General features: G+C 38.2%; 1 protein-coding gene across 1 annotated transcript in view; it reads right to left on the reverse strand.

Annotated features, from left to right (window-relative positions):
• The window catches only part of LOC121242659 (exocyst complex component SEC6), a 30,732-nt gene extending 5,340 nt beyond the window's left edge, over positions 1–25,392 (reverse strand). Inside the window, 18 exon segments of the mRNA XM_041140570.1 lie at positions 7,180–7,266; positions 7,398–7,481; positions 8,643–8,822; positions 8,935–8,975; positions 8,978–9,074; positions 9,706–9,814; positions 11,268–11,323; positions 13,779–13,823; positions 13,912–14,050; positions 14,239–14,346; positions 15,406–15,432; positions 20,039–20,131; positions 21,809–21,888; positions 21,975–22,064; positions 22,452–22,542; positions 22,672–22,760; positions 22,927–22,965; positions 24,905–25,392. Coding sequence (XP_040996504.1) covers positions 7,180–7,266; positions 7,398–7,481; positions 8,643–8,822; positions 8,935–8,975; positions 8,978–9,074; positions 9,706–9,814; positions 11,268–11,323; positions 13,779–13,823; positions 13,912–14,050; positions 14,239–14,346; positions 15,406–15,432; positions 20,039–20,131; positions 21,809–21,888; positions 21,975–22,064; positions 22,452–22,542; positions 22,672–22,760; positions 22,927–22,965; positions 24,905–25,033 — 1,584 coding nt within the window. The 5' untranslated portion in view covers positions 25,034–25,392.
• Between the last annotated feature and the right edge of the window lie 689 nt (positions 25,393–26,081).

Here is a 26,081-nt window from a genome sequence, read left to right on the forward strand (position 1 = left end):
ATTAGAATTGTTTATTTTATTTTGTGAGAATTTGGAAAAGTTATAATGATTAGATGAGATGAGACGAGACGAGATGAGTTAGAAAGTGTTGTGAAAACAAACGAGGCAGTCAGGAAAAGCTTCGTGAGTGAGGTGAGATGAGAATTTTGTGAATAGTAGTAAGATAATTTATGAATATTAGTGAGATAGTTTGAGTTGTTTATGGGTTTTGGGAAAGGAGGAAGAAAAAGTTGAATAAAAGTTAAAATATTGTTAGAATATAGTTTTTTAATATTATTTTTGTTTGGGAATTTGAAAAAGTTGAATTATTTTTTATTTTTTGTTTGAAAGTTTGTGAAAGTTGTAATGATTAGTTTGAAAAAGTTGTAATAATTAGTTTAAAAGTATTTGTGTTTGAGTGAAGTTTGGGAAGGAGATGGGATGAGATTAGATAAGAATTTTGGGATGAAAACTTCTTCCAAACAGGCCCTAGGGTTCCAAAGCATATAAGAGAAGGGATACCATTTGGGTTTGTAAAGAAAGAATAAAAAGACAGAAGGCATTATGAAATGCACTTCGGCTGGTGTTGCACTAGTTGCAAATTCCCAGAATTACCCAGTTTTGTGCCAGCTAGGCATTGAATGATGACTAACAGTGTGGAAAAAGTAGGTATTAGGAAACATAGGAGTCAAAAAGAAAATGGTGATGGATGAGATTTAGAAATCAGAAGAGTTGGAAGAGCTTTTTTTTTTTTTTTTTATATAAGAAAGACAATTTTATTACTACAAATGAAATAGGCAAAGCCCATGAACACAGGAATTATACAAAAGAGAACAACTGAATACATTCTAAGAAGCAGAAAATGACAACAGAAAATCATGAGCCGAGACTCCGTTAATCACTAAAGCATAAAACCAAAGCAATAAAGAGTGCACAAAAAAGTTCCTAAGTTCCTCCAAAGTACGCTCCTTATCATTGAAACACCGCTCATTTTTTTTCCATCCAAATACACCGCATAAGACACAAAGGAATCATCTTTCAAACCGCATCCACTTGAGTACAACCATGAAGCCCATTACAACACGCAAGAAGATCAACCACTCTCAAAGGAATCACCCAAGCCAAACCCGTTCTACAAAAGATTCCATCCTGCAATGTCCTTGCCACCACACAATGCAAAAGTAAATGATCTACAGATTCCCCATGCTTCTTACACATGAAACACCAATCCATAACAATAAGACCATACTTCCTCAAATTGTCCATCATCAAGATTTTCCCAAGAGACTATGAAATTGAAATACATAATATGAATAACAGTTCAGGAAATACATTTGATGGCTGTAAGATAAAAGGATCTGATTGAGAGATGAAATGTAGCAGGGCAATGACTTGTTTAAGCTCTAAAATCTTTTCTTTTTTTTTTTTTTTTTTATCAGTAAAAAGAGAGATATTATATATATGAATGAAATAAACATAGTCCTTGTACACAAGACGTATACAAAGGAACTCCTAAAAACATTCTAAAAGCGATAAATTAAAGACAAGAAATCCTGGACATTGTCCCCATGTAATATAATAGTGGAAAACCAACACATTAGAGTGTGGAGAAAAAAATTCTTCAACTCAGTACTTGTGCGTTCCTTATCTTCAAAACAACGTGCGTTCCTTTCCATCCAAATACACCACATAATACACAACGGAATCATCTTCCACACTGCTGCCACTTGTTTGCAACCTTGCAACTTTGACCAACATCCCAACAAATCCACCACCCTCATAGGCATAACCCAGGCAATATCTACCCTCAGAAAGATCTCATCCCACAACACTCTTGTTACCTCACAGTGTAGTAATAGATGGTCCACAGATTCTCCATTCTTCTTACACAAGTAGCACCAGTCCAATACTACACATCCTCTCTTCCTCAAGTTGTCTGTGGTCAATATCTTCCCAAGAGCTGCACTCCAAATGATGAAAGCTACTCTAGGGGGGCACACGAGACCTCCAAATATTCTTCCAAGGGAACGGAGTAGTCTCAAGTTGTGTTGTCAAGATGCTATAATACGCCTTGACTGTACATAACTTATGGTTACTAGACCTCCACTTCAAACTATCTCGCTGTGTCAATGAGTTCTCCGTGGAATATAATAAGCTGAAAAATTCTGAAACAATAGATAATTCCCAATCATAGAAATCCCTATTAAAAAGAATATTCCACATATGCACACCATGAGAGAATATACGCACGTCAGCCACTGAAACTTCCCTATCAGCTGCAATACGGTATAAGGCCGGAAAAACCCTTTCCAAAGCCTGGACTCCACACCACACATCCCTCCAAAATCTGATGCGACTGCCCTCACCAACTGCAAAGCGAACTTGATTTACAAAACATGGCCACCCCTTCCTTATATACTTCCATAAACCCACCCCATAGCCCCCCACTTACTTCCTTAGAGCACCAACTACCCCAAGCGACACCATGTCTAGCATCAATAGTGTCCCTCCACAATGACCCCCCCTCCAAATGATATCTCCATAGACATTTTCCCAATAAAGCTTTATTGAAAGTTCTCAAATTACAAACACCCAATCCCCCATTCACAACTGAGGCGCATACAGTCTCCCATCTAACCAAATGGAATTTCTTCTCCTCCCCCATTCCACCCCATAGGAACGCCCTAAAGAGTTTCTCCACCCTGTTCACCACCCCTACAGGCATAGGAAACAAAGATAAAAAATAAGTGGGAAGATTAGTAAGAGTACTCTTGATAAGAGTGAGACGGCCCCCCTTCGATAAGTACACCCGTTTCCAGCCAGCCAGTCTTTTCTCTATCTTCTCCACTATCCCATCCCATATAGCTTTATTCTTGAAAGTTGCTCCCAAGGGGAGACCCAAGTATTTCATTGGAAAAGAGGACACCTTACAATCCAGGAGACTAGCTAACTTGAGAATATTAGAAACCACACCCACAGGAACCATCTCAGGCTTGCCCAAATTCACCTTTAGTCCCGACACTGCCTCAAAAGTAACAATGCTCTTAACGTTTGGATCTGGCTACTCTTTGCTTCACAAAAAACTAATGTATCATCTGCAAAAAGAAGATGTGATATGACAATAGTGCCACCATCACCATTGCCCACTTGAAAACCCGATAAGAAACCTCCCCCAACAGCAGCCTGCACCATCCTACTCAAAGCCTCCATAACTATGACAAATAAAAGAGGAGATAAAGGATCTCCCTGCCGTAGACCCCTTGAACTAGCAAAAAAACCAGCAGGTGTACCATTAACCAGAACTGAGAATCGGGCAGTCGAAATACAATGACGCATCCATGTAATCCACCTAACCCCAAAACCACATCTCTCAAGCACATATAAAAGGAATTCCCAATTCACATGGTCATAGGCCTTTTCCATATCAAGCTTGCACAAAACACCTGAACCTCCCTCCCGTAACTTGTAATCCAAGTACTCATTTGCAACAAGTACTGAGTCAAGAATTTGTCTCCCACGAATAAATGCATTCTGGGACTTGGAGATAATATGTTCTAACACCGGACTAAGCCGGTTAGCAAGAACCTTCAAAATTATCTTATATACGCTACTAATCAGGCTTATAGGCCGAAAATCTTCAATAGTTGAAGCCCCATGTTTCTTAGGAATAAGAGCAATAAAGGTTGTATTAATGGACTTTTCAAACTTCTGAAAGGAGTGAAATTCGTTAAAAACCAGCATAACATCACCTTTTACAATATCCCAACAAGTTTGAAAGAACCCCATTGAAAAGCCATCCGGCCCCGGCGCTTTATCCTTTGCCATGCCAGATATGACCTTGTGGATCTCTTCTTCAACAAAAGGTCTCTCCAAAATACTTACGCTCTGCGAATCAATTTCCACAAAATGCAAAGCATCAAGCTTCGGCCTCCAAGTAACCAATTCTGAGAGAAGGGACTCATAATACTGTACTATGTGATTTTCTAGCTCGGAAGGAGAAGATATCACCTGAGAGCTTGATTAAAGTGACTCTATGACATTGTTACGCCGGTGTGAATTAGCCACTTTGTGAAAGAACTTCGTACACCTATCGCCTTCTTTCAACCAAAGTGTGCCCTGGATTTTTGACGCCATGAAATCTTCTCGGATTGCAAGACCCTCTCTAAGTTTGCCATAACCAATCCCTTCCTCAATAACACCTCCTCCGAATTATCTCCCAAAAACTCTTTATTCTCAAGTTCCTACAGTTCCTCTAACAGTGAAATCTTCTGGTTGTCAATATGACCAAACACCTCCAAATTCCACTTCTTCAAATCTTGTTTCAATGCCTTCAGCTTGCTTGCAAGAATGTAACTTGGGGTACCAAAAAACTGATATGAAGACCACCAACTACTAACCCTCTCTACAAACCCATCTGCTGTTAGCCACATATTTTCAAACTTGAAATACTGTCGCCCCCTATGAATACCCCCACAATCCAAAAGGATAGGATAATGATCTGAACTGACTCGAGCTAATCTTCTCTGACTTACTTCCGGATATTTAGCTTCCCACGAAGGAGAAACTAAGAATCTATCCAATCTCGACCAAACCCGCCCATTTGACCAAGTGAATTCACCCCCTACCAGAGGGAGATCCATGAAATCCAGATCAAATATGAACTCGTTGAATTCCTCCATGGCCAAATCACCCTCCATGCACCACGGCACATCCCATAAGGAATATACACCTGCCAACTCCTCCCACAACCTTCTCCTGTCCCGATCCACGTTAGGACCGTAGGAACCTGCAAATGCCCATTCCCATCCATCATCCACATGTTTAAATAAAGTCGCAACCAAAAACTCTCCGACACATTCCTCAATTGACTCAACCACTCTTTCATCCCACCTAAGCAATACTCCACCTGAGGCTCCCAAAGAGGCCAAATAGGTCCAACCTACATAGGAACACCCCCATAAACCTCGCACAAATTTCCTGTCAATAAAACGTCTCTGTTTCTTGAAAATACACCACATCACCCTTCCACAACTGCAATAATGCTTTGATACGAAGGCGCTTATTGCGATCATCAAGCCCCCGTACATTCCATGATAAAATCTTAGGCTTCATAAAAAACTATGTTACCCCTCCCCCTCGATCTATCCCTTCCGCCACTCCCTTCTTTCACATCATAGTTAATGGAGCAAGTTATATTTTTAAGCAAGCTCCCTATCCCGTTTAGAGGCTGATTTTGAATGACTAGTCTCAAGGGCTACAAGGAGAGCCTTAAATTGTTCTTCATACCCTCCAAACGAAATCCCAATGACCTCTTGAATTTCCTCTACTTTTTTGAAAACCCATTTTGAAGAAGAACTCCCATAATTAGATTTGGGCGGGAGTGTGCACAAGGGTGTTAGAATGGCCCCCCTCCTCAACATTAGTGGCAGAAGCAAATAATGCCAATTCCGAGCCACATACAACTTCTGATTCAACCTTGGGTTCCACCACATTTTCAGGAACTCTGAAACCTTCCATATCAACACTGGGTTCCACTACATACCCCTCAGAAGCACCCAACTCAAAAGATATCCCCTGTTCCAACGAACCAGACTACCCAGGAGACACTGTTGTACATCCATCCACCACACACGACTGTTTCTGAGCATCCTCCAACACCAACCCACGATCCAGCAACGGACAACACTGTTTCAGAGGCTCCTCGTTAACTGTCGGAGCCCTCAATAAGGAGAACCCATGCTCTGACAAGTGGGACTGCACATGTAACACTCTTGTGCCTCCGTCCACCACACATGGCAGCTTCTGTGCCTCCTCCACCGGCAACCCACAAAACGACGACATAGAAATAGTGATTAAAGACCCTTGCTGAATCGGCAACTCACCCTCCTCGATAACCTCCCGACGAGGTGCCTGAATCGGCACACCCTAATATTTGTCGACGATGATCGGAGGTTTCTGTGTCAGTAAGGAAGCCGTTACGATACTTACCGGCGTCGTGGAAGGATGCGCCAGGCACTGACCCGAAATATCGGGTGGTGCCCGAAACACCTTCCAGGCCTTTTTTGGGCCTACGACCTGACCCGGCCCCTTTGCTGGCCGAGCCTGCATCCCGGCCCTTACTCCCTTTGCCAGCCCAGCCTGCATCCCAGCCCAGCCCATATTCCCTTCCCTTAAACCCAGCTCCCCCTGCTCCGAAACCTGACCCAGTTCCTTCACTTCCTTTCCCTTAACGCACCGTTTAAGACCAACTAATTCTTCCAATAACAGCCCTACTTTTATCTCCATATTACTCAGAACCCTTGAGAAATATTCTTCATCTATCTCACTACCTCTGCACGACCTCTGCACGACCTCTGGCACTATAGGCACCGCTCCACTCACCTCTTGTTGCCATACTTTCTGCACTTAAAGGACCTCGCTGTACGACCTTGAGGCATCAACCATCAACGAAGGAGCACCGCCTTCTCCCCTAAGCACCTTCGGCTTGGCTGCCTGCGATGGCCATGGGAGTGCCATCACTCTGTTTCTCACCCCCGAAACAGAGGGATGAGCCATGAACTCCTTCAAAATATCTCCAAATTTCCTCCACCCCTCACCCTTTCTACCTTCTGGAACCACTAACATACCTCACCTCTTTTCATGCCCAAAATCAGAAATGGAGAAGTACCTTCCAGTGCGGTTGCAACCCCTTTGTATCATTAATACTGCATTTCCAGTTCTACGAGTTCTAAGAAACTCTGAGGAGCCCAAAGACGCAGCACACTCCCTCACCATCAAGCCCAACCACCCCAAAGCTTCATGCTCTAATGAAATGTATTTCACCACAAGCCAACTACTCTCAGTAATTCTCCACCACCTAACATTCTCCCTACTAAACACAAATAACTTCTGTTCAATGAAGACCTCTGTGCACATACCCATCATCACCATCCAAAACACTAACACGATAATCACCAATCTGAAACTTAACACCCAACTGGACTACATGCTAATCACCACCAGGAATTACCACCATTGACGACCCAAACTCCAGAAACAAGAACAGAAAAAACCAAGAAAACCAAGAAAAGCACAAAGTGTACGGAGAGAAAATTTTTGGAGAGAGAAAATCTATTTTGAATGTTTTTCCCTATAATATTTTAAGCCTCTAAAATCTTAGAAGAAGAATAAGAAGAGAACTTAAATTGATAATAATATCACCTGTTCGGCATAGTTTTGTGGAAGAGCTTCCATGGTGCTATTACTTAGCTCCATTGCAAGATCATAGCACCGCAGATTGTTGTTAACCTGCACACAAAGCCAAATAGCTAACGTTATTAGTTGTATGTACATTGTCTACAGCAGAAACATAAAATAATTCTATTTTCAAGAAAGCGCCATAGAACATCTCAGGCTACATGATTAGATGATTCACAAACCATTGCACACAAAGGTTCCAGACCAATGTCAGAAGCAGGTTCTTCAAGTCTCTTCCTCTCAGCGGCTTGAAAGTCATTCATCACCTGAAGCAAAACAAACTGTAAGTCCAAAAATGGGGGAGACAAAAAGAGTTTCATGTCAAGCTCCTAATTCTATAACCATGATTTCTCGCTCTTGTATATGTCCCATGTACTTGGGATATGCCTACCTATATCATTAATAAAACTTTGTTCACTGATAAGAAAATGATTTATGTCAAAAATCGTTAAATAGGATGGCAAAACAAAATACTTGTGATATCATCAAGAGAAAGATAAGACATCATTTGCACATTTCCCTCTCAAATGAAGCAATCATATGTCTTCCATGTGGTCAAGGGGTTGTTTCACTAGGAATGCGGTGAGAATCAAGTGGGTAAAATTTACGATGGATACATAAAGGGGGAAAAGATCTGATTTTGTAGGAATTTGTGAGTAATCGAATTTCATTCAAACACAAAAAAGACACTACCCAAGTACATTAGTAGTATACAAGAAGTACAGCTAACTGGTAAAACAAAAAGATCAAGAAATCCATGAAAGCTATTAGTATGAAACTTCAGTCTTTAAAATCTCGATAATTTCTTTCTTGCTATATACACCTTATAAAGCAAGACAGAATCATCTTCCATAGTGTATAACTTTGATGACTACATCCTAATAAATTTTAAGAAAAAATAATGGCTCATAAGTTAACTCAAAGACAGTATACTTCGAGCTAAACCCCGGCCATTCAACTCAAAATAACTTCATAATGAAGTACTTTCATCCTCAACAACTTGGTCCTCATTTGCATAACTTTAGGAAACCATAACCAGAAGATTTTCAACATATAGCTAACCATAAAATTAAAAAAAGAAAAGAAATAAATCCTCAAGCAACCAATAATCTAAAGTTCGATTTTTCTGGATAGTCTTCAAAATAGGATTTGGAGATATCTATGCTAGCTGCTGGTAGTTTCTCTCGTCATTTCTTTTGTTGGTTGCCTTTGGCTTCCAAAAAGGGTGTGTTTTCTCCAGCCTACTCCCAGTTGGGACAACCACAAAAATGTAGAAAATTGAACAAAAACTTGTTCCATCCATGATTTACATTTCTTTCTCCTTTTTGAAGGTTTCAGAAGTTATGTTTTACTGTAGGAGCTGGAATATAATTCTCCCAGTTATTGAAGTCTATCAACTGTGTCAAATGAAAGTTCTGCTTACTTACCTGAATGATTGCCAAAGCAATTCTGTATAGCATGACATCAGTGCTATTATCCCGAACAATTTGCACCTGCTCCCCAAGAATCCTGAACAAATCAACAGCAGCTGGTGTATACAGCTTCCCATCTTCTGTTTTCTTTGGTGCTTGTACCTTATCAGCCTCCAATATATTCAAGTACCATTTCTAGAAAACACAACCAGTAGAAAACAAAAGTTAATTGAGAGAAGTTATTTGAGCAGTATCATAATATACCAAATATGAGTGGAAGAGATTTACAAGGTAGCCATATAATTACCCTTGTTGTAGCTTGCATTCTCTCTACATATGAATTCATGAGGGATCCATGGCACCACTCTCAGAACAAACTTGAGCCAAAGACTCATCAACACCAAGCCCAATCAGATTATCTTGGTATTCAACAACCCAACCAGTTACCTAGTTGTACGAAATGAGAAAGAGAAATATAGTTGGTAATAAGAAATTCATAAGGTAATACAGAATGCATTATACCTAGCTATAAAAATCAGAAATGAAACGTGCTTAGTAACAGTATAAATCTTATATCAAAGAAAACAGTGGTACAAAGAAACAAATTTTTTTTTTTTTACAGAAACCCACATTTTATACACCCATGCACTTTAACTGTAGTTGCTCCTATTAAAAGTGTCTTGTCTGATGTAATTATTAGGGAGTAGGGCACTACTCTAATGATGTAATAACTTGGATGTAGAGCACCATGAATGACCTCTGGAGGCCAATAACTTCATCGGTCAGCAGCATCAGAAGGGCAGGATGGAGCATATAATCAATTCAACCAGCAGCATTACGAAATTAGTTGTCCATTTTTCACTTGACAAAGAATGGAAGTGAAAACGAAACCGGCTATTTCTATAATAATAATAAAGGTACAATGGTAAATCTGTATTTGTCCAAAATAGATGCATTTCAAATCCAAAGTACAAGTAAAAATCTCAGTACGAGTCACTTTCATGGTTGGTTTACTCCTACAAAGGCTCTCTTCAGAAAATAAGATTTGTTTAAAAATCGCAAGGAATGGGAAAACTACCTTCAAAATCTCAATATTTGTTAATTCATTCGCCCTGTCACTGAGCAATCTGAGCATCTGAATAAACCTCTCAGTATACAGATTTACCATGAGTTGGAATATTTCATATCTGCCAGCATTGAAGACTGAATCAGTCCAAATAAAAGTTTAGCAAGGAAGATTTTCTTATTGATAAGTAAGATGAGATTTATTAATATCAGGAAAGAAGAAACAAAGACATTGTCAAGGTACACAAGTAAACTTTAATTACACCTAATGAGAGAGACGAGATCGCAAAAATCCTAGAAGCTAAAGATAGGAAGAAATATGTGGCTACCAACCAATGGTATAGTGAAATGAATGTCATTTAGCTGGGTGGAAGTGGTTTGTATTTATCCAAGGGCCAGAGGATCACTTTGATGTTTTTTTGGATCAGTAAAGAAGAATTTTATTGATGATATTGATAGGCATAGCCTAAGCACACGGGTCAGGAGGATAACTTTGATTAAGAGTACTCTCCAATTTATCCACTTACTACTTATCTCTCGTCCCCATTCCTATCAGTATAGCCCACCGCCTTGAGAGACTTCAACTGGATTTCTTGTGTGTCAGGGTTGGTGATGAAGTCAAGTAACACCTTGTTAAGTGGGCAAGGATTTGCACTCTGGTTTCTTCAAGAGGTTTGGGTCAAAAACTTGTTATAGTCTGATAAAAATCTATTGGGCAAATGGTTATGGTGTTCTGCCACAGAGAAGGGGACAATGTGCAAATTGGTGGTAGAAGCTAAATATGATAGTATGTGGGGAGGATGATGTACAAATGAGATTAGTGGGGTCTTTTGAGATGGTGGCAGTTTTAGGGAAACTTTTAACGGTTGATAACTTGGGAAAGAGGAATGTAGCAGTAATGGATCAGCGGTGTATGTGTAAGCAAGGCAGAGAAAGTATTGATCATCTTCTGCTTCAGTGAAAGGTGGCTTGAGATCTATGGGCAATTGTATTTCATACTTTTGGGCTTGTGTGGATCATGCCCCAACAGGTGGTGGATTTGATGGTGTGCTGGCGAAGTCCCCTCAGAAGCCACAAGAAGTTACAGCTTTGGAGGACGACCTTGTTATGTTTGAGTTTAATGTAGAGGGAACGAAATGCTCCGACCTTCGAAGATGGCTAGGAAAGTTTTAGATTTAGGGGCCATCATTGAACTGACTTTATATTTGGGTGGCAGTGCACAATAGCTTCTGTTCCTTGTTTTTCATTTCTTCATCCCGCCAGTTTGCTTGCATTTGGAATTCAATTCAGCAACAGAGGGAAGTTCAAATAAACCCAAAAGGTCTTTCTGAAGCCTTTCTACTGGACTAGAATTGGATTTGGAGTGCTGATTCATCAAGTACTACGTTAGCAGTAGAAAGACTAAAACAACGTACACCATCACACAGGAGTAACTAATGGGTAAAAAGAAAAAAATAGTAGAAAGCTAATATCAATGTCAAACATCAAATCAAGATGCATAAGAAAACATTAGCCGAAATCTTGCTTAAAACAAGAGAAGATTAGGGAAAAAAAGGTAGATTTGGCAGTCCCCACCTTGGAGGAAAACAAGGGGCAACATAATCGTAAATATCTCCAAGCTCTTCTCCAATCTGAAAGAAACTATCAATATTATGAACGAAATCTAAATAGGTAGCATTAGAAATAATGATTTTAATATATGAGCATGAAGAAAGAAAGTCATGATACTGCATATATTTATATTATATGCAGGGGAGAGAGAGAGAGAGAGAGAGAGAGAGAGAGAATTACTAGAAAATGGACAATACTGTAGCAGACCATAAAAGCGAAGTTCAGTCCTTCCCTAATCCTATACTTGGCAATATTGTTATACAATTATTTAAAGCTTTCTTTCAAGCTTGCTTAGATGCGATTAGCGAAGACATTATCAGGGTTATCCTAGACTTCCACACCAACAATAGTAAGTTTGCAAAAAGCATTCATGTCACCTTCATAGCATTCATTCCTAAAAAAACTGTTGCAGTGTATGTTAAAGACTAGGACCCATTAACCTTTGAATGGAGTGTACAAAACAATTGCTAAAGTCCTTGCTAATCAGTTGATAGGGTTATCAAGAAGATTATATTGAAGACACGGATGTAGAAAAATTTAAGACTCTGTGCTTATTACTAATGAATGCCTAAATGGTAGGCTCAACTGCAGTGAGTCAAGGGTGCTTGCAAATTGGAGATTAGAAGGCTTACGATCATATTAAAAAGGGAGTTTCTTTATTCTTTGCTTGGGAGATGCAGTTTTGGGGAGAAATGGTGATCTTAGATACTGCATCCTCTTTGGTGTGCTCCTATATTGACAAATGACACTCCCACTAGTTTGAGATAGAGTGATCTGATATCTCTGTTACTTTTTCTTTTTGTCATGGAGGCTCTTAGCAAAATATTATCAGCTTCTATTGGTGGAGGTTCTGTCTCTCACATTTCTATGGAGGCTAGTAATCTTGGAGTGCTTTGCATTTCCAATCCATTGTTTTCAAATGATGCCTTCATATTTTGTGAGGCAAACCAATGTTTTGAATTTTGTACCATACAGGCCTACGGCCGAAATATACTGTTTCTGTGGTGTAGCCAGTACAGGGAAGCCTGCTGTTTCATACCGGTCAGAATTTCGACGGCTCGTACTGGCCAGTATTTTGGCCTTTGCTTTTTTCTTCCTTTTTTTCTTTTTTAATTTTTTGACCCCCAATTTATAATAGACTATTTATAATTTATATATATATTTATATATAATTTATTCATATATAGACTATTATTTTAGAATATAATTTTTATATATTTATATATATAATTTATTCATATATAGACTATTCTGAAACGGTACCGGTACCAAATATCTCGTTTCAATTCTCCGACCGAAGCGGTCACCTGTATGGTATTCAAAACATCGGGGCAAACCCGGGCAACCTCCACTCTTTGAGGGTCTGTTTTTATGCCGGAGTTATTTCTGAGTTGAGAGTGAATTTGGCTTAGCCAGAGATGGGTCCTGGGGTACTGTTTCTAATGTGGATAGTCTGGCTTGCATATTGGCATTAGCAACAAGAGAAGGAGGCCTTGTGGACAGCCGTAATGGATTCTAAATTTGGCTGTAGTTGGAATTAGTGTTATAATGAGGTACATTGACTGCATGGAGTGAGTTATGAAAAAATATCAGGAAAGGATGACAAGTTTTTTCATGTCATACAAGACTTCAGGTGGGTGTAGCTTTAGAACTAGATTTTGGCATGACTTGTGGTATGGTGACAGGGCTCTCGAGGAAGCTTTCCTAGAGGTGTATAGTATTGTGTGTAGAGGCTTCAGTGGCTGATTTATTGGAATATTGAAGTACATTGATGTTTTATAACACTTCTGATTGCATCAATAATTACTAGAGGAGAAAATAGTCCAAGGCTTCATGACAACATAAATTGTGAAAGTTGGAAGAGATCGAACTCTAACTGGGGTGAATCTTAGGGAAACTTGGTCAATTAGAAGCCCACATAGAGATCTCAAAAGGTGACCATGAGCTACAGCACATGGTCAATATATTATGACTTGTTCTATTGCTACTGTGAAAACAAGGTTTATACTTTATCCTTTGTTAGCTCCTTTAAGAACCCTAGGCTTTTGCTTTTAAAACAACATAAAAGGTTTCCCTTTGTTTTCCCTAGAAACTTGATCGAAGTAAACTTAGGTTTCCACTGCATTATATAGTGCATATATTCATGCTACATAACATTCAGCCAAAAACCCATCCATCTGAACTTGCCAGGATACCCTCTTCTTCTCTTATCAGCCAGCAAGTAAAAAGCCAATTACGAAATGTCATAATGTTTCTGTATCCAAGAAAACCCAACTGATCAAAACACTTCTCTTTTTCAAGTTTTCCAGAGTGGTACACATACTAATAATTTCTCCCCACATTTAGGATCTACATCAAGGAACAATCACATTTGGTTATTAAGGGAAAAAAAGGAGATAAAAATTCTAGTCTCCAATGTCTACCTAAAAGTCAAACACAAATATTTAAAATTTTGTAAGGACCAGTTGTGCTTACTGTTCGAGCTTCCTCCAATGCTGCTCTAAGGTCCTCAAAAACAAGCTGATGCACAAATTACAGGCATAATAAGATATAGTTAACAAGAATAGAATGTATTTATTCTCTGATTGAGTACCTATTAAAAGAATACCTCTGTAAGAAGTTTGTTAAATCGCTCCTCAACAGTCTTCCTTATTTGCTCATAGCATTTATCCTTATAGCCTTTCCCCTGAACCTTCAATTTTTGCTGCATCAGATTTCTTGAAGAAGCTGTTACAGTGGTAGACTTCCTGGTGGACAAATTATAATTGATAAGGCTCTCATCTATGGTTCACTTTTTTAAAAGAAAAAAAAAAAAAAAAAAAAAACTTCTGGGGTAGATACACACATCACCAATAGAATAATCGTAACTATAAATGGCAAACCAAATGAAGGAGAAAGCTAATGATAAAATGGAAAACTGATCCAAAATATTTACTTGGCATTTCTACGAGGATTAGCAATTGATGCCATTGCACCACCCCCCTCAGCCTCAGCTGCTTCCTCAGCAAGTTGTTGATCAAGTATTTCTTGCGTTTCAACAACCCTGGGACAGAAAAGTAAAAGTAGAAATGGAAGATGATTATACATAACAAAACTAGCACAAGAGTGAACCAACTGGAAGTGCCGTCATAAAACAAAACCCATACATTGGCAAGCTCATAAAAACTCAAGAAAGGTTTGTGATAAAAAGACAGAATAACCTCTGATTTAACCAGAATCATAACAGGAAAGAGAAAATGTTTCCACAACCAACCCTAAGAAATTCAAGTAATGCATTTTTTTTATTGGCATCGGGTGCTCGAGAACAAAGTCCCGACTATTCTCAGGGGTGCACAAGCCCTCAGCACGGAGTTTCCAGCAAGTGCGTCTTAAGTATTCATGGGAAAGTTCTCCAAGTCCGATAGCTGCTAGAAATTGTTTGCACCCAAGGGGATTCGAACCTTAGACCTAAAGGGAGCACACCACCAAGACCAAGGGCCTTTACCACTTGAGCCAACCCCTAGGGGTTGCCATTTTTAAGTGTTTATATATTCCAAATAATGCTTATATCAATTCCCAGCTATGTTTTAAACTATAATGGCCCACCTTGTATTGCTCCCATGCTTTTGGTTTGTGAAGAACTACAACATCCAACTACCTATAAGAAAAAGGAGATATGGCATTCAATGCACAACCCCAAGTATCAACATAAATACATAGCTATGAATGCCATTCTATTACTCTAATTCTTTCATTTCCATGTAAAACATAATTTCTATCAATAGTATGTTCACCTACTCCCCCGAAAAAGAATACAAGTCCACGAGTTTTAGCAATGATGTTGGTCAATTCCATTATTTTGCCCACTCCGACTCCCCAAAAAAGTGATATGTCTTACGCAGCAAATATACTTCCAACATTTTTCCCAATATTCTTGAGCCCATGTGTATCACTGCATATCAATTCTGCATGTGTGTTTTGATTGAAAAAAAATTGACACCAAACCTATGGCATGAAACTGGTTTGGAGAGAGAGAGAGAGAGAGATCAACAAAATCCAGAAAGGGTATCAGAAGCCTATTCAACAAGAAAATAAAGAACAAAAATGCTCATCATAGGCATACCTTAAAGCACGAACCAAAGTTTGTGGGCTGCAAAAAAGAATAAGCATACATAAAAATAAAATGACCATTAGAAGGATCACAAAATAACGACTAATTTAAGAAATAAGGACTTTAAAGAATATGTATCTGGAAGGAAGGAAGATAAATCTATAACTAAGAGATGCACTCTGAATGTTGGTGAAAAAAAAAATATATTAGAAGGCAGCTGGTTTTTCCTGAAACACCACAAAGAGCAAAACTTTTTGTCGCAATATTCTGTCTCTTTGGTAGTCATGGTAGTCACATTAAACTTGTAAACCCGGGTGAGATTAAACCTGTGATATGACTTTTTACCTCTTGTTTATAAAAGAGACGCCACTGGACCATTATAAAATTAAGCCTCTCCCCATCCCAATTTTTCCTGCTAACCCTAACTTCTTGACAAATAAGCAACTCATCTGAGCTAGTATTCGCATCCAGCTGTTTTGAAATTCTAGCCTAAATAAGCCTCCTCAAACTACTAAACAAATGTGGAGTCATAAACAATCACGACGCCAACAAAAAAATGTAGAAAAACCAGTCCCCACCAAAAAAAGCCCAAAATTTTCTTTGATAAGTACAAAGATATTTTATTGATATAAAGATAGGCATAGCCCAAGCACACATGAGGTATACATGTGATTACACCTATTTAGGAACTAGAAATGGTTACAAGGAAGTCATGGAAACTGAGACCATTTAAATCTAAAGCAATGGCCCACATAAATAAAGTCTTCTAGAAAACACTCTTATTAAACTCTTCCAAGGAGCACTCATGATCCTTGAAATTTCTATCATTTCTTTCTCTCCAAATACGCCAAAAAATACAAATGGGAGCCATCTTCCACACAGCTGCAATTTGTGGTGTTCCCATGATCCCTCTCCAGCTAGCTAGCTAGTAGTTCAACCAGCCAGAGTCGGCTCAATGATAAGGCCATTTAGGCCATTGCCTAAGGCCCCCACCCCATGCAAGGTCCTAAAAAAAAATTGAGGTGTTTTTTTTTTTTTTAATTTTTTTATTTTTAAATATAGGCCATTTCATTAAATTAAATTTTAAATAATTTTTATATTTTTCAATGTGTGCAATGCCACATAATACTAAATTTAATATTTAATACAATGAATTATTTATATTTTTAAAAAACTTTTTTAAAATTTTAATAAATTGAGGCACAAAATTTGCATTGAGGCGGAGAACTCGTTTTAAGTTGTCGTATTAAATATAAATTCAAAAAAACTTATTTAAAGATTTTAATTAAAATCTCATTTTATTGAAAATTTTGAAAAAATTCCATATAATAATTTATATTTTATTGTATTATAATTACGAATGGTAAACCCCAAGGGGGTGGCCCAAGTGGTGAAGGCCTTAGTCTTAGGGTATCATTCCATTCAAGGTCTAAGGTTGAACACCTCATGGGTGCAAACAATCATTTGGAGCCACACCTCCTGGTGAAAAACCAAAGATTTAATTAGTTCCGTGTAGGGAAACTTCCGAGGGTGAGGTGCACAGGATCGGGATTTACTCTGCAGAGGTAGGTTCAAAGGGTCCTGCCTTGGAGAGGTTCCTCAACTTAAAAAAAAAAAAAAAAAAAAAAAAAAAAAAAAAAAAAAAAAAGAAAAAGAAAAAAAGCAGCCGAATTACACACTTAAATTTCGCCTTAGGTCTCAATTTGTATTGAGCTGCCCCTGCAACCACCATTCCTGGCATAACCCAAGCTAATCTCACTTTGCTGAAAAAATAATTCCATATGACCCTTACAAACTCACAATGTAGAAGTAGATCCATAGTTTCACCACTATATCTACACATACAACACCAGTCGATGATGATAAGCCCACGTTTTCTTAAATTATCAACAGTTAGTATCTTCCCTAAAGCTGTTGTCCAAGTACAAAAAGCAGCCTTTGTAGGTGCTTTACGCGGCCAAATGTTCTTCCAAGGGCAGTGATTCCTACCTTGGGTAGTAAGAGTCTCATAAAAGGAGTGTACAGAAAATTTGCCTTTCCTGGACGGCCGCCACTCCAATTTATCCTCTGCTGCAACAGCAGGACTAATGTTGTATAACAAGTTAAGGAACTCTACCATCATAACTCCTACTTCCCAATCATGGGACTCTCGAATTAAACTAACATTCTATTGTTGCGCACCATTATTAATATACCGCAAGTCAGCCACCACAACATCTTGTTCCCTTGCAATTCTGAAAATAGAGGGGTAGATATCTTTAAGAGCCATATCTCCAACCCAAACGTCATGCCAAAAACTGATTCTATCCCCATACATAGCCTAGTGTTGCTAGAGAAAGACCACCAACCTTTCCGAATATGCTTCCATAAACCCACCCCATATGCCCCCCTAACTTCATTAGAGCACCAACCCCCCCTTATACTCCCATACTTAGTATCAATCACCATCTTCCATAAGGCTTCCCTCTCATAATTATATCTCCATAGCCACTTCCCGAGAAGAGCCTTATGAAGGCCCTCACATTGCGAACCCTCAATCCACCACCCCTCAAGGGAGAGCACACCTTGTCCCACCCAATTAAATGGAATTTAAACTCATCTCCAAATCCACCCTATAGAAAATCTCGTTAAAACTTCTCAATCTGCGAGGCAACACTAGCGGGAAGAGGAAATAATGACAAGAAATAAGTGGGAAGGTTTGAGAGGGTACTCTTTATTAGTGTAATCCGACCCCCTTTAGACAAATACACTCGTTTCCACCCGGCCAGCCTACGCTCTATTTTCTCTAACATCTCATCCCAAATAGTCTTGGCTTTGAATGATGCGCCTAATGGGAGGCCAAGGTACTTCATAGGCAGTGAAGAGACGCACATCCCAATATATTAGCCAACCCCGTGACATTACACACATTACCCACAACAACCATCTCCGTTTTGAAGAGATTTATTTTTAACCCGGAGACCGCTTCAAAACACAACAAAATAGCCTTTTAAGATTGAAGATGACCTGGATATGCCTCACAAAATAATAGCGTATCATCTGCAAACAAAAGATGCGATATAATGATAGCACCATGGTTAGTATCCCCCACTGAATAACCTGAAAAAAAGCCACCCTCCACTGAAGCCGACAACATTTTGCTTAAAGCCTCCATGACTATAACAAATAAGAGGGGTGATAGTGGATCACCTTGTCGCAACCCCCTTGAATTGTTAAAGAAATCCATGGGGTCGCCATTTACCAAAACCGAGAAGCGAATGGTTGACACACAATGCCTCATCCACCCCCTTCGTCACTCCCCAAAACCACATCACCTCAACAAGTAAAAAATGAATTCCCAATTCATGTGATCATAGGCCATCTCCATGTCTAGTTTGCATAAAATACTCGGGACACTTGACTTGATTCTGCTGTCCAAATATTCATTGGCAATGAGGACCGAGTCAAAGATTTGTCTACCCTTAACAAAAACATTTTGAGACTTAGAGATGATTTTATCCATAACCGTGCTCATCCTATTAGCAAGAATTTTTGATATTATTTTGTACATACTGCCCACAAGACTAATGGGCAATCATGCACATCTAGTGCACCAACCTTTTTAGGGATAAGTGCAATAAATGTAACATTTAAACTCTTCTCAAATTTCCCAAAGGTGAAAAATTCATGAAAAACCTGCATGACATCCCTTTTCACCACCTCCCAACATGTCTGAAAAAATGCCATAGTAAAACCATCCGGGCCCGGAGCTTTGTCTTTGTTCATTTTTCTCACTACTTGTTGTACCTCTTCCTCTTCAAATGGTCTCTCCAGCCAAGCCATACTAGTTTGATCAATGGCCTCAAAAGCAAGGCCATCTAATCTAGGCCTCCATTCAAAGGATTCCAAAAGCAGATCTTCAAAATATCCAGCAATGTGACCCTTTATCGCTGACTGTTCAGAAGAATCACAGCTATCTATAATCATGGTTTCAATGGCATTATTCCTCCTATGTGAGTTGGCAACCCGATGAAAAAACTTTGTGCATTTGTTCCCCTCCCTAAGCCCAAAATTACCCTTTAAAGCTTGAATTAAAGAAGCTTTATTATTCAGCTACTTTGTGAGAGATCTCTCACAAAGCTAGGCTTAATTTTCTGCATCGATGCAGTGTATGGTTCTCTACGGTCTCCCTTAAAAAGTAGTTGCCTGTATACCAGATATCACACCTTCATGTGGGTAAAGAAAACAGGTTGACCCAAATGCATCTCCTTTTCTTAACTTTCTCTTCTTTGGGTTGATGGAGGTAGAAGGGAAGAGAGGGGGAAAGATACTAAATGTCTTCTTGACATCTCAAGAAATCCAGAGATTATTTTAGCAACCTATCAAACTGATTTCTCAGCACTTTTACTTAGTGGTATTTGCAAGTAAACCAAATCAGAATACAAGAAAATCTTCTAACATTTTTTGAGAAGTGGAACAAAGGCACAAATCTCAGACCACTTGAAAGAACCAAAAATGAAACAATACATCATATCTCAAGTAATAACAGCTTAAACAAAAGGAACCAAAATGCAGTTGATTGAAAGAAATAAATTCACAGTCATAATCCAAAAAAAAAGGAATGATCACCATTTTCCAAGTTTTTCCAGATTAAAAAGAATATTACCTTTCTTTAGAAAGTTTATAGAAGTTGGAAACATGACCCCATAATGTCTTCTCAAAAGTCTCCCAAGTCTGATCAACATCTTCAAAATATTCTCTGGGCCACATTTCAAATTAAGAGAGAGGTCATTAAGCTATAAGTTCCATTGACTGAAAGTGTAAAATAAATTAAATCAATATTATCATTGTCTATACCGTTTCTACTTTAACAATATAAAAGGTTGTTCTTGCAGCAAGACAGATCATGTTTTACCCAAGTAATTGAAAGTCAAATTCAAGTGTCAATTTAAGAAACAGCAAATGCTGGGTTGAACCAAGCATTAAAACATTACGTGGAAAATAAAGGTAGAACTACACTGAACTAGCCACTCAACTGCATCGTTGATGTCAAGCTCACTGGTACAATCAAAAAAATTTTAGACATGGTGGTTGCTAGAACAAGTTTTTTTTTTTTTTTTTTTGATAAGTGAAGAACAAGTGTTTTCCCACTCCTTATAAATGGGCTTTTCTTCATAAGTAATGCAAGTTTAGTAGAAGTGCAGAGGGGCACAACTGCAACCCAAGTACACAGGTAGTATACAAAAAGATATACCCAACTAGCAAGAAGAATAAAAGGAATGAAATTCCTTAAAAATATAATACGCTGGAGGATTTGTTGCGAGAAGTCATCCAAGCAAAGAGACTGATGGATATTATGACTTTTAATTTTGTCACTGTCCTCTCATGGTCTTCATAAGTCCGGACATTATGTTATCGCGAAATACACAACACTAAGAAAGAGGGTCCAGCATTCAAATATCTGAATTTCTACGACCACCACAGGGAATCCACCAGCAGGCCAACAAATCTACCATCCTTTGGGATATAATCCACTCAATTCCAAAAGTGCTAACTATTGCTGACTATATGCTCCTAGCCAACTCACAAAAATTTGTTGTGAAAATGGCATGCCTTGACGGCTTACACAAAGACAAGTTTATGGGGGATTTCCCCCTGCCCCAAACCCCCAACACAAGAAAGGGAGGGGGAAATTTTTGGGGGGTCGCTTTGCTCATCGTTCACTGTCATTTTTTTTTTTATCGGTAAACAAAAAATTTTATTGAGCATGAAATAGACAAAGACCCAAGTATACGGGACATATACAAGAAAGTCGCCTATGCATGCTAGTTTAGTTTCACTGTAAATTTTAAAAATAGGCATTTTAAATATTTTATTAATGGTGCCCTAGCCCTCCAAAACTATTCAGTCTTGTCTGGCCACCTCTAGACTTCAATCCTGGCTTCATTCTTGAGCTTATACATAATGACTACTTTTTTATAAGTATTTAACGACTATTGCGCTGCTTTTGTTATATATGTAACTGTTACTTGTATTGGGCTTATTCTAAAAATTATAACTGTGACTTGGGGAGAAGCTAGAACTTATTCCTTGCTCAGAAATTTTTTTAATGTAATAAATTCTTAATACTAGAGCATTTTTCTTCTTCTTATCATTTTTTATTTTAGAAATTTAATGTCTTTGATTTTATCCATCATACGGTAGCAAGTTTTGCTCTGACTAACGTTAAAAGACATGTTGAGTAATTTATTCTATATCTCAAATTGAATGATGTAGGCTTGGCATATAATCTCCCACAGTTGGATTCGCCAATATTGACAAGTGTAGGAAACACCAATGAAATCAAGTCACCCTGGTTTGAAACTTTTCATTATGTTAGGTTGGCTTCTAGAAGTACCCAAATCTGTGACAAAGAAATTTACAAGATGATACAGACCTTAGTCTGCCAACCTCTTCTTTGTGAGATCCTGCAGCTGCTAATGCGAACCTCCGCTTCCCATCAAGAGCTGTTAACCTCTATGAATAAGCAAAATCCGGAATATGAAGATACAGTCATTTGTAAGTCTTGGTTCAAGGTAACAATACACAACAAATATTATTACCTCATAAGTATTAACAAGTTCTTTATCATCGCTCAGAGAATCACGAGCTTCAGCTGCTTCAACAGAAATGGACATCATACCCTCAACATCCTAAAAAATTAAGTCGTCAACTAGAGAGCAACTACACTGCAGAGTAAGTAAAACAACAAAGAAGTAGGTCCTAAAGCTATGCCTCTAGAGGTTTTTTCTTCTTCTTCTTCTTTTTTTTTTTTTTTTTTTTTTTTTTTTTTTTTTTTTTCCATTCCCTCTTTTGCAAGATAGAATCTCGTCAGGCTATTCCAAACCAACTTGATTGGTAATAGTCAAATGTAGCATAGTAATAAGGCTGCATCTGCACTGGGCCTTTAATCAGATAGAGGGGAAAAGGTTGAAACAAAACAGTACAACTCATTTTCCAGAGTGTACAAAATGTAAGTACATTAACAGACAAAATAATAATGATATAAAGATTATGTAACTCAGCTCATACACACCGACCTTCAATGTTGTGTTCAAGTTGTTCCTTGCATTGCTAAGGAGCTTTATTTGATCATGGTTTTCAATTAATGTTTGGCATTCCTGACAAAGCCTGATGCACAAGGCAACCATATTAGCCACAAAGCCAGATAAATCCATACTGTGATAAAAGTCTAAAAAAAAAAACCACCTCTGCCCCCCAAAAAGTTAAAACACACACTGAGTTTTACTGTCAACATACATCTCAATTGAAAGGAAGTTTTCCCGGAGATGGTTTATCGTGTTCTGTGAAGAGGAAAGAGATTCCAGTCCAGCTTCTGCCTGTTCAACCTGCAGGGAAACAATTATTGTGTAAGCACATTAAAATATAAGAATTGACAGATGTTTGCAGCTCCATAAATGTATCAAAAAGTAGAGCAAGGAAGAAAAAGATGGTGAGGGAAATTCCAACATAGCAGCATTCCCCATGAAAGAGGATTCGAATATGTGCATATACCTGCTCTGCAACCATTGTGCTAAGTTGTGCATCATTTGCCTGACATTAAATAACAACGGCAACATTGAGTATGACAATCTAAACGTTTCTATAGAAATTCTTCAAAAAAATATTATTATGCCACTATAGTGAAATATTTTATATCATTATAAAAAGATATGGACGAACTGAAACGTCTAACACCACCAAAATTAATTGCCTCCGCACAAATGATCCAGACAGAAGCACAAAGGTATTTAACTGTGGGCAGAACCTGCCATAAGTCATCATGCCCTCATACAACTGCACTAATTATTATGACTCATTCATCACGCCACGTTTTAATGTTAGGCTTACAATAAAAGTTCACATTCAATTTTTTCATCTTGTCAAATCAGATTTTCCAACTCCTCCCATTTCTGAACAAGCAAAACGCTAGTAGACCCCTAGAGGTAATCAACTTTCAGACTTCGATGGAGAATATTTCTAAATTTCTAAAACCTGAGTAACAGAGTATTATCTCCATAAATTGTCTAGAAATGCCAGAACTAATCATGCGCAATTTACTATACAAAGCCATAGATGCTATACCCATAATCAACAAGCATATACACCTTTCCACCCAACTTCTTTTTTTTTTATCGCTAAACAAATTTTTATTGATCAAAAGAGAGACATAGAGTGTTCAAGTATACGGGACATATACATGAACACAGTCGCAATGTCTAGCTTAGAGATACAAGAAAATCATGAAAAGTCCTACCATGAAAATCAATTACAATCGACCAATGGAGTAAAGTATTGAAAAACAAAATTCTAAGCTCTTCCATTGATCTCTCTTGATCTTCAAAGCATCTACGAATATGTTATTTCTACGAATCTACTATACAAGGTCTATATGTTATATTGACACATATGTCAATTTCATATATTCTGTATGTATCTAAATATCCATAAATGCTAGAATCTGTAATCTGCTTAACATAATAAACCTTACATGACATCATAGTTGTCAACATTAGAGGTCTTCCACCTAATTATAAAAAAAAATAATAATAACAAAGGGCTTCCACTTAACTTCACAGAACTTGGTTGTAGGAATCTTCGGTCAGGTATGTTATGTGGAATGGGCTATGAGTCAAAATAACATGCACTAGAAGTAATGTGATATGCCACTTACCCCAAGATGAAGGAAGAACAAGTTCTAAAGATAGCCTTATTCACATCATATCTAAATTACTTAACTGGAAGTTAGAATGCAATAAGGTAGTTGTAAATTAGAAGTTCTATAATTATATCATTTTAACTAAAACACACAAAATGTTCAAATCAACTTATGTTGTTTCTTTCTAAAGGGGTTGGCAGGAAAGAAATAGGAAGGGAAAAAACATTTCTGTTTTGTCCATGTACTAGAATGGATGAGTGGCAACCCCTGATCACGATTCACAAGGGTTGCAGTGAATCATGGTAACTCTAAACGTGAGTAGTTAAGTAATCTAGATGGTCGGAATAAGAGGTACTAGAAAGCCCCAGATTCACTGCAGCCCCAAAACCACCAAGATCATGGCATACAGCATCAATGTAAAAGAATCATACAGGACCCGTAACAGAGTGCAATCTAATTTATGCACATTTTTTTATCTGTCATGATAAAACTTGGAAGCCGAGGTCCATATCCAATCGTAACCCTTTACCACCTGAGCCAAGGCCCCATTTTCCCGAATTTCTAGACATTTAACCAACGATAATTACAACTTCAAACATTAGATAGTAGTCAACCTAAGTTATCAATTATAAAAACGAAAGCTGCTTCTTTTTTTCAAGGTAATAGTTAACTAAATGAAATAAACACAACCAGTTTTAACCTCATCCACCAGTATTAATCCCACGAAAAATCCTTACCAAAAATAGCTCAGAAACCTGGAAACAAAAAAAGAAAAAGAAAAAAAGAGAGAGCAGGTTTGAACAGATACATGGGCAAATTGCATGGAGTTGGCACCTGTTGACGCGTAATGTAATCGGCCTTGATTGATGCGATTGACTGCAGAAGATCCGGCAGCGGCAATAGCTTTGCGACCTCGCGCACCGCCGATTCCTTGGCCTCAACAGCGAGATCCTCCACCATCATTTTCGCTCAATTACACAGTATCACGATAGATGGAAATTAAAATTTAGGGCGTTTGGAGAAGCCCCCAAAATTTAATAATTCAATTAATCGGTTCAAAGAATCGTAAATTCCGAACAAAACCCAATTCCTCCAAAATCCGTCGAACTTTGAGCGAATTCAGTTGATTTTTGACTAACGACCAGCACCACAAGTCTATAAGTATTTTCAGACAATTAACCACCAACGCCGTCCTTATTCTCTTCGTTTTCCAGGCCGCAATTGTCCACCAAGTTTTCGATTAAAAGACCCAAAGACAAAGCAGAAGTAATAGCAATGTCCTTTTTAATGGGATCTAGGGAGCAACAACGATGCAGGAGCATCTGATATCATCTACTTCTTTCTCCCTGTATAGTCATGTTGTTCGCTTCGAACTTACATGGGCCGCCTAGTCTGGGTCTAGTCGGGCCCGGCCCAGCCCGTAAATGCCCTATTTTTTATTATTTATTTATGCGAATAAACCTTTTTGGGCTTTTTGCTGAATAAAATTACAGGGACCGTATATATTTCAGACAATACGAAAAAAATAACAGAGACTATGGTGGTTTTTTTTTTTTTTTTTTTTAAACCCTTTTAGCCTTTTTTGAGATATGAGTGTGTCTGACATTGAGTTTTAATAAAACTCTAATATTAATCACTTCAGAAACAAATAAGCCCTTCACTAAATGCTCAAATGCATAGCGAGATTTTACAGCAAGTCGGTTTGATGAAGATGTCTGTCCAAAAAAAATCAATGCAGATATTGAAGTGGATGCGCTTGACTCAGGAATTTGCTAAATTTAACATTGATGGCAGTAGTTTGGGCAATCCAAGTCGAAGTGGAGGTGGAGGGATTCTTCAAGATGAGAATGGTCATATGAATTTTGCCTTTGTTAGGTTCTGTGGTATTAATTCAAACAACATTGTAGAAATTAGAGCCCTATTTGATGGTCATAGTTCATGTGCTAAAATAAATATTAATCACATGATAAAGGTTGAAACAGATTATAAGCTAGTGGTTAATTAGTGGGAG

This window comes from Juglans microcarpa x Juglans regia, chromosome 8D (genome assembly GCF_004785595.1).
Source record: "Juglans microcarpa x Juglans regia isolate MS1-56 chromosome 8D, Jm3101_v1.0, whole genome shotgun sequence".
NCBI lineage: Eukaryota > Viridiplantae > Streptophyta > Magnoliopsida > Fagales > Juglandaceae > Juglans > Juglans microcarpa x Juglans regia.